The sequence below is a fragment of the Populus alba genome, chromosome 1 (assembly GCF_005239225.2).
Source record: "Populus alba chromosome 1, ASM523922v2, whole genome shotgun sequence".
NCBI lineage: Eukaryota > Viridiplantae > Streptophyta > Magnoliopsida > Malpighiales > Salicaceae > Populus > Populus alba.
The window spans coordinates 37,461,540-37,471,854 of record NC_133284.1 but is presented as its reverse complement, the minus strand read 5'-3'; the positions used below and the strand labels follow the sequence as shown (position 1 = coordinate 37,471,854).

At 32.4% G+C, this 10,315-nt stretch overlaps 1 protein-coding gene across 1 annotated transcript; it reads left to right on the top strand.

Annotated features, from left to right (window-relative positions):
- Positions 1–3,135: 3,135 nt before the first annotated feature.
- LOC118042845 (lysine histidine transporter 1) lies at positions 3,136–7,861 on the top strand. Its single transcript, XM_035050567.2, has 8 exons — positions 3,136–3,296; positions 5,435–5,589; positions 5,712–6,095; positions 6,332–6,725; positions 6,820–6,925; positions 7,040–7,131; positions 7,241–7,309; positions 7,390–7,861. The coding sequence occupies exons 1-8, from the start codon at positions 3,249–3,251 to the stop codon at positions 7,486–7,488; spliced, it is 1,347 nt and encodes a 448-aa protein (XP_034906458.1). The 5' UTR covers positions 3,136–3,248; the 3' UTR covers positions 7,489–7,861.
- Positions 7,862–10,315: the final 2,454 nt, after the last annotated feature.

Genomic DNA, 10,315 nt, shown 5'->3' with positions numbered 1-10,315 from the left:
CTCAACTTTCATTTTTTTTTAAGCTTTCTTGTTTATAACTTTATCCCAAACTCATGTCCTAGGTCATATGTTGGATTTCTTAGCCTAAGTTGGTTGTTAGGTTCGCTTAATGCTTTTTTTTTTTTCTTTTTTTGGCTTTGACATTTTTTTTTTTCAAATTTATATTTTAAATTTTGCTTATAATAAACTCCTTGATAGGATCTGAATCCAGGTTTTCATAGGTTGCAAACTTTTTAATATTTGATCGTGTTTAGGATGTTTGTCTAGGTTTGCTTGGTCTTTATACATATTTTCAATTTCACTTCCTATGATTTTTTTTATTTTTAAAATTTAGTCCTTATTCTTTTAATTATCTTGTTGCTTTTACAGGTTGTTTTATTAATATTTTTGTAGCGATCTCATCTTTTGAAATTAAATTGGTTGAAGATTATGCTTTTTGACTAAATCTGGACAAAAAAAATTTAGTTTGCTTTCAACATTTTTTTTTATTTCACCCCTATTATTTTTTTAATTTATAAATAATCTATCATGTTATAAATTATTTTCAATTTCATCCCCTATGATTTTTTAATCTTTCAGGTTTGGTCTCGATTATTTTAATTGTAGTTTTTTTGGGATATTTGTTTTTCAAAATTCATCTTTAATGGGTTTTTTTTCTATCATATTTTAGGCCCATTCTTTTTTTTTTTTTTTTTGTACTCCTTTTATTTTGTAAGTCTTTTTTATTAGTATTTTTTTTCCAACTATTTCATCATTTTCAAAATTAAATTGGGTGACATTTAAACTTTTTGATTAAACTCGGGTATATGATCTAACAAGTTATAGGTTTTTTAAATTAGTTTAGGTTTAGGAGATTCACCTAAGAATGCTTTGTTTTTCTCTTTTTTTATAGCAGATTTTTTTTTGAAGTTTAACTCTCTTTTTTTTTGTTTTTTTTCCTGTTAGGTTAGTATTGAGTTATTTAATAATTTGGATAGGCTCGGTGTGGTTCTTTCTATCTTTTTTTCATTATTTTTTGATCAATTTATTTGTTATTGTTGTGTTTTTTTTATATTGTTTAAATTGCCATTTTAATCAATGATTTGAAACTTAAATTTTTTTTTACCTATTACTTTTTTTACATCAAAAGAAATATTGTTCCACCCACGTAGAAGCGCGGACAAATCTTCCATTATAGTTGCATGTGTGAACATGTTCTTGGAAGAATAATTTTACTAGTATTTTAAGGGTAGGGATCTCGTACTTCCATATGAATGAATTATATCATTCTACAAGGACTAAATTGCACATAAGCCTCCTTCATTATTTATCAAAGTGCCCCTAATCTCTGAATTAAAAATTACTTCTTTAATAAATTATTTAATTTGACTTAATTCGTTATGTTGTTTTATAGGTTTTTTTCAATGAAAAAACAGATTTTGCCCATGAAAATTACATTTGTGCTGTAAAAAAAAAGACTTATTTAATTACAAAAAACTCTTAGCTATCATTTTCCGGCCCATACACCCAATTTATTTTGATTGTCCATAATTTGTTTTTTAATTTTATTTGAGTCAAGTATAATTTATTCTTTTTTTTTTTTAAGATTAATATGGATATTCGGTTAGCTTACGCGCACTCGACTAATCCTATAAATCTTGAAGTTAATGATCATGTAAGTCTTTAGTGGCCCTAAAGTTTGTAGAACTTGAATTAATAATTTTAAGGAGCAAATCCAAAACCTAACTAATTGAGCTACACCTCTCATGGTTGGTATACTTTATTCTCTGTTAGATGGACCTTGCTTTTATTTAACAACTAACTAAATAAAATGAAATCATAACATTAATTTAGAAATTAATAGTACTTAATTTGATTGAGTAGGATTCTATATAATCTAGTCTTTTTCAAACACCTACAACACATACTATTGATATTATGAATGTATGAAAAAATATTATTAAAAAGTATTATTAAAATAAAACATCAATTTTGTTTGAGATTATAAATCTACTTGACTAGTGATTTTTCAAAGTCTAAACACAAAAAAAAAAAAAAAATTATAATCATTTAACTGAATTTCCTCTTGCTAACCTCCTTTTTACAGTATTATAATCGAAGGAATAGAATGGAATTCTAATAATGAAAGGATTAGAATTTCTGTCTCTTTCTACCAGTAAAAAAAAAAAAAAACTCTCCATTTTATAGAATTATTAATATACAAGGAATATAATTGAATTCTAATCATGGAAGGATTATAATTCCTTGTTGCTATCGGTAAAACAAACTCTCCTTGTCAAGCCTATAAATAAGTTATCTTCAGATTGAGAAGGCTATTATTCTCTTCCCCAAAAAAGAAAAAAAACAGGTAATTAAAATTATTTTACAGAATTATGCTGTGATCTTTTTTCAGACATTATTTTCTGCTAAACTTGTTTTTTTTGCCTCCTCGTGATTTCTTTTATATTTTTATATAATATTTATGGCATTAATTCAAGTTCTCTCGATATATTTCTTAGCCACGTTGATGAGAATATTTACAATTGGTTAATTAAGAATATTATTTAATTTTAAATTGTTTTAATTGACGTAGAAGTTAACTTGAAAATATTCTAAATTAAAAAAAAAAAAAAATCGTCCCATACCACCTCGAATGATAGATTCATTGGATCGAATTGCAATTGATATATAATTTAGGATCAAATTGAAATTTTAGCTGTCCAATAACAGAAAGAAAAGTGTCAAGGAAGCATATAGGTAAAAACGACCATGTTACTGCTTCATTATACTGTAATTTATCCTGTGCTCGGCTAAACTTGCTGGTCCACAGTAAATATTCCTTTTTTCTTACTGTAATTACTATACTAACAGCTTAAAATTAAAATTAAATTACAATGAATATGATAATTTATTTTGTATTTGATGTTACAGTGTAGAATATATTAAAAATAAAAATATCTTAAAATAATATTGAAATCATTTAAAAAGAATATGTAAAAAGATAATTTGATAGTTTTAAGCGAATGCAACTTCGTGGAATTTTCAAAAAGGTAAGGTAGAAGATAGGCGTTTTGGTTGTCCCCACAAGGACTTTAATCAAGTCAAACAAAAACTTCACTCGGTTCTCTTCGTGTTGTTTGGGTTTTCTTTATAAATAGAAGGAAGGATTAGAGCTTGAGTTCGTACAAAGCACGTTGATGCAATATTTCATCTTCTAGCTCTCATTTTTCTTGAGCTTCTCAGCGTGTCATTCTCTGCAGTTTGAAGACATGGGCGTTGAAACTACTAACAATGATCATGGCTACACCCAGAAAGAGGTGAGCCCACCCCCCTCTCTCTCTTACTTTTTTCCTAGATATTGTTAATTTTGCAGAGAAACAAGACATGAAAAGTGATGAGAGCTTTTCCAAAATGGTTGGAGTTTTGTCTTTAGTTAGCTTTTAACTTGATTCTTGCATCATTAACCTCTCCAATTAGCACCTTTTGTTATATATTAGAATTTCTTTTTCTTGATTCCTGTCCTTTTTTTTGCGTCCGGGACAAAGTTTTAGCACATCTTTCTTCTTGGCAAGTGGAGGAGAAAATGAAACGTTTCAGCTTCTTGCTTTTATTTTTATCCAGTTTCGAGAATCTAATTAATGTAATTAAGCATGTTATTAAAAACAAGAACTCGCCATAAACGTTCAGGTGCTCTGCTACGAATTACGTGGTAAATCTGTGTGCTGTATTCAAGAACTGAGGGCAAAACAAAGAACAAATCTGCTGATGTAATTCACTGAGAGATTTACAGTGTCTTGCTTCTTTTTTTCCTTAAAAAAACAAAAGGGCATCTACATTTTGTCTCCTTTAATCTCTTAAACTGCACCAGTCCCTTTAATTTTCTGCAATTTCATCAAGCTGGCAATCTTTATGTTCATAGCCTGTGTCCAGTCAGTTTATTTTCGTTTTTTTTTGTAAATTGTCCGAATTGAGTATATAATAGCGATGCTATATAAAAATAGTTATGTTTATTGCTCCAATATACTCCCCCTTCCTTCATAAAGAAGGAGAAGCATAGAAAGAATCCTCTGTATGTTTCTGCTGCACATTTTTTAGGTTTTTTGTTTATTATTATTATGGTTAATTAATTTCTCAAAAAAGTTGTGTTTCTTAAATTATTGTTTTCTATTTATTGATAGTTTAGACTTAATTAGACAGCTCCAGTGAACACGTAATTGCCTTCAATATGTTGACTTTACAAATTCAGACTCTACACGCACATCCACTGCTTCGTTCTTCTTGTTAATTTTTCCAAGACTAACATTTATCTTGGGAAATTTGTATCCACTTGACTCACCACTATGCTCCTCTTTTTCTCTGCCATATTCTAATCTTGCACGTCAGCAATTCAAATTAATAGTTTTCAATCTTTTTCTTTATTGGTTCTCAAGTTTACACAGTATATTGCCAGCTGAAAAATAAAAATAAAAAAAACACCTGTAACCATCATCATCATCATCATCATCATCATCAATGGATTTGGGGGATTCTAGAGTAAAAAATTGATTAAAATTTAATAGAGGGTGCACCATATAATTAACACTTTCTAAGATACAAGTACCCTTTTTCTTAATGAATTTCTAAGATACTGCCTCGTCGGTGTATACATACAGCTCATAAATTTTCTACTACTATAATTTTGCCTTTTTCTTTTTATGGGACGATGGCGGTTTTTGCTCTTCATGCACATGGCTACTTGCATATCATTTGACCCTTACACTCATTACAGCAAATAAACATGGTTTGTTTTGGAAAATAAATAGTTCTTAAAAAAAAAAAACACTTTAAGGATAAGAGCAGTATGTGTGTGGGAAACCATGTTAGATCAAGCAGGGCTTGAGGAAGTGTAGATGATTAGTTCTGAAGTCTTGATCGGTGGCTATGGTTGTTTTATATTTAGTACAGGGACACTTTTTTCCGTTGCCAGAAATGATGGGGTCTACGTGTAGCTAGTCAAAGTCAGATTAACGTTATAGATAGTGCTGGTTGGGTGATGTGTGAACCAATCAATTGGCTGCTAGCTAGGTTCCAAAAGTATGAAGATTAGAACTTTGGGAACTGAACTACTAGAAAATGGACAAGTTGACAAATGATCCAGTGTTTGTTATTCCAGAGGTTTAGGGATATCTAGATCCATAGGATTGGAATATTAAAAAATAAATAATGAAAATAACTAATGGGTGCGCTGAGGACTTTCTGAAAGCGTTGTTTTACAGAATGAACTGTGTAGTGTCAACTTATAGGATAAGGGAGGGAAATAAATTTATTCAACTTTTTTGCATTGTCTGATATCATTTTCTTGAATTATAGTCTAATTCTGTTGCTGATTCAATAGCACGAAACAACGATTCTGTTGCATTATTCTGTATGTTTTGCTGTTAAAATTGATGTAGAAATGTGTAATCATCAATGACAGGCTGATGAGGTAGCAAGGCAGAAGGCTATTGATGATTGGCTTCCAATTACTTCTTCAAGGAATGCAAAATGGTGGTACTCAGCTTTCCACAATGTCACCGCCATGGTTGGAGCTGGTGTCCTCAGTCTCCCCTATGCCATGTCAGAGCTTGGATGGTATGTTCAGCAGCATATTTTTTCAAAGGGAGAGAAGACGTCTTCCCAGCTGTGGCCCATTTCATTATGATATTAATGACTTTTTTTTTTTATCAATGTAACGTTCTACTTGTTATTTTCAGGGGTCCTGGTGTGGCTGTGCTAATCCTGTCATGGATCATCACGCTATACACACTATGGCAAATGGTTGAGATGCATGAAATGGTTCCAGGAAAGAGATTTGATAGATATCATGAACTTGGTCAACATGCTTTTGGTGAAAAGCTTGGCCTCTACATTGTTGTACCGCAGCAACTTATTGTTGAAGTTGGTGTGTGCATCGTGTACATGGTTACTGGGGGAAAATCATTGAAGAAGTTCCATGATATTGTGTGCAGCTCATGCAAACCGATCAAACAAACCTACTTCATTATGATTTTTGCCTCTGTTCACTTTGTGCTCTCCCATCTCCCCAACTTCAACTCCATCTCTGGTGTCTCTCTGGCAGCTGCAGTCATGTCCTTGAGGTAACCCTACGCTTTTAGGCCTTCACATAAAATTTACAGGGTCTGGGTGCCAAAATTTGTGGTATGGAACCCCACAACACAAATAAAAAATAATAAATAACAAAGTAAATAAGAGAAATTTAAGGGGCTAGAAATTGATATGTTTTTCTAACATTCTAGGTCTTAGGAAACTATGTTGCCATCTATAAATCTATGAACTTCACTTGCACTAAAATTGATTTACATTTTCATTGCAGTTATTCTACGATTGCTTGGTCGGCTTCTGTTGATAAGGGTGTTCAGCCAGATGTGCAATATGGGTATAAAGCTTCCAGCAAGATAGGAACAGTCTTTAACTTCTTCAGTGCCCTGGGTGATGTGGCTTTTGCTTACGCTGGGCACAATGTGGTCTTGGAGATTCAAGCAACAATCCCATCTACACCTGAGAAGCCATCCAAAGGACCTATGTGGAGAGGAGTCATAGTTGCCTATATAGTGGTGGCTTTGTGCTACTTCCCTGTTGCTCTAATTGGGTATTGGATGTATGGAAATTCAGTCTCCGACAACATCCTCATCACATTGGAGAAGCCTGTATGGCTTATTGCAATGGCTAACATGTTTGTTGTGGTCCATGTTATTGGAAGCTACCAGGTGCAAATCAAACCTTATCTTAGCCTTTCCTCCCTGCTTCAGATTGATATTTATTGCAGATTTTTCAACATTTTTTTTTTTTTCCACAATGCAGATTTATGCTATGCCAGTGTTTGACATGATGGAAACTGTGTTAGTAAAGAAATTGAATTTCCGGCCCACTATGGTTCTTCGTTTCTTTGTACGCAATTTTTATGTTGGTAAGAGAACTCCTCAGTTATTAAGTTTAGCTTTTGAATTCAAGGTTTTCATGTGAAATCAAGTAGATCGAGTTTGAAATTAGATTTATTTATCTCTTCTTGTTTTCATTGCAGCATTCACAATGTTTGTTGGCATTACCTTCCCTTTCTTTGGTGGTCTTCTTGGATTTTTTGGAGGGTTTGCTTTTGCCCCAACTACATACTTTGTAAGTGGCTCTATTTTATTTCAGTCTAGTATGATTGAGAAAACTATTATGTGATTGGTCTATTAAATGGTTTTGCATCAATGCCTAACCTCACTGTTTCATTCTTCAGCTCCCTTGCGTAATGTGGCTTGCCATCTACAAACCAAGGAAGTTTGGCTTATCTTGGTGGACTAACTGGGTAAGTTGTTGAAGATCTACGCTTATATATTTGCTTTCTATCTAAATTCACTTAATCAATCTTAATTTATTCAACCGCAGATCTGCATTGTCTTCGGTGTTATCTTGATGATTGTATCACCCATTGGAGGGATGAGGCAAATCATAATTCAAGCAAAGGACTACAAGTTCTACAATTGAACAACCTTCCAAACCTGCATGAAGGGGATTGCTGTAATACAAAAATCCTCAAGTGAAGAAACCAAAATGGTGACAGCAACGATGGCAACGAACAGAATTAGATCTTTAAATAGGGCTTATCCAGTATTATTAAGACCCCAATAGACTGTTTTGGAGTATTGACATGCTTCTTGCTCGTATAAGTTTCAATGGCGGCCACAGATTCAGAAGAGGGTTTCCTACATGCCTATACTTTGCTCCTTTTTTATTCTCACCATTTGTGTATGCATATATCACGCCTTTTCCATTTCATGTTTTGTTTTAGCTCAATTTGGCTTGTCAATTCCCTTCTTCGATTACTGAAATGAATACAGATAAAGTGTGTTAATTTGCATTTAAGGTGAATATGCTTGCGCATAGATTACCGTCTTTTTTATCTCACGTCAGAAAATCTCTGCAGCACTTTGCCATTTCCAAATATTATAACGGAAAGTCTTGCATCTAGTTTCCTGAAATTTGCTCACAGAATTTGGAATCCTCACGTTAGAGCTATCAAATAAAGAAGAGGAGTCAGAATGTCTACCAAGAAATGCACTCTCAGTTTGAATAATCATAGCAAAAAAGAGTACTCTGTAACCAAAAAAGATCACTTTGTAGTGGAATCGAATGGCAAGCATTGCATAGTAGACTTTGCTAAAATGTTGCTATGGATATCGTAATAATAAATAAGATAATCAAGTTCAGTTTCCCTCATATCATACCATATACTCCTGCTAAATCCTAAACAATATGAAATCCTAGAAGTTGAGTAAGAACCATACCTACAACAAAAGCTGCAGAGGGTATAATAATAGCAAGAAATCCTGCACGATTTTCACCAGCTGATGTTAAGGGACAGCAAAAGGTGATGCCTATACTAACTCAAGGAATTGCAGAAATATACTCTTGATGTGATCATTGGCTTCCAAATGGATCAGCTGTTGATAAAAAGGAAGAACAGGATAAGGATCAATATTTGTCAGGACTTAGGCAAAAATGTTAAGGTAACTTGTGTCTATTTGTCTTTCAAATTGTAGATATGGCTCAGGGGGATATTTCAGAAACAAATCTTATGCTCTTTGTGTCAGGATAAACTCCTCGCTTCAGTTGTGTGGTAAACTAGATGGCTGGAAGATTTTGTGTTGGACTATAAAGTCACGTTTGATTATTGTTTCAGAATAAAAGAAACTGAAAATAGCTCGGCTCTTTCCCTCTCTCCATTTTAGAGAAACTGAAAATTGGCCAAAAATTATCCTAATTTTATCTTCTTCTCCACAATAATATCCTTCGTATATCTTTTTTTTTTTTTTTTTTTGTCCCGAAACAGCAACAAAATATTATCTTATAGTTGAAATTAGCCAGTTGTTCAGGTGGGAGACTGCCTTTATGAAAAAAACTTTGGATAAACTAATAATGATAGCTAGTCTTTTCTACATTAAACTATTATGGTGGTGGGCCTTGTATCACATTGTCTGTTATCCGATGAACTATCCATGAATCTTCTTCTTCATCAACTCTATTGAATCTAATAATTTTTTTTATATCAGGTATAAGCTATATTCTAATATTAGAAATTAGAATAGAAAGCTTGGGATCCATCAACCTATCCTCTCTCTTTTTTTTTTATTTGTGAGTGGTTAGCCCTTGAATTTACATATGCACAAGTGTTCTATTCTTGTAATATTATTTTTCTCATTCTTGATAATAAATATATATATCATATTCTTTCTCCAAACCCTGCTGCTACTAAGAAGGATATTCACTTTATCACGACGAGAGCGATTTATCACGACGAAAGCAAGAAAAACTATATAGTAGCAGGTATTTGATTGTGTTCGTGTTTGAGTTGCTTTTAATTGTGGTTAAAACACACCTTGCTGGGATGAATGGAAAAAATAGCAAGCCGTATCGATAAAGAACATTCCCTTCTTACGTCCTTGTTTGAATTCTTGGTGCAGCCATGAAAAGAAAGATTGATATGTGAAGAGATTTCCAGGAAACTGCAGGCTGTTCTTGTCATAGATAGAGATTGCAGAATAAAGTTGACGTTAGCCCAGAAATAGTAAGGAACGGGACAGCGTGTGGTTTTGAAGATCAGATATCATCAATGAGGATTTGATTCAAGATGATGTGCTAGCAAACATACAGCTGTTGATTATACACCAGCAGATTTGTCAGTATTACTAACACTGTAACCTTAAACGTATGGTAGCTGTATGTTTCCCAAAGATTCCACCATTGCAATGTTTGGCACCATGTGTGAGTGCAAGTTTAATAAATTATATCAGATGGAGTAGGCAGAATAGATAAATAGAATACAAGTTTGCAGTTTCAAGACCTGCCTGCCACTTCGCCAAAGGCATCGGTCAGATACTCCAAGACAAGATCGTAAAAAACGCGATATATAATATACAATATAAATTTGAACTGTAAACTAATAAAATACTTTAATTGATTATATATTAATAATTTCAATCCAGTCACAATTAACAATATAACACAATTAAAATAAAAATAAAATAAATAAAATCCAAACACATTTAATTTATTCATATTGATTCCTCTACTTCTTGGACAAATCAACCCACTTATTTCATTATTTACAAAAAATGCGTCCCTTTAAATTTCAACAGACCATTTAACATTAATCATTCTAAAGATCAAGCATGTCAATATATCAATTGATATGTTAATAATTTATATAAAAAATTATGAAAAATAAATAAGAATTCTAATTTTACAGAAATAAAATCCACAAATAACTTGTATCGTTAAAAAATTTATAATAATTATAGTTAAAATCAAGCTC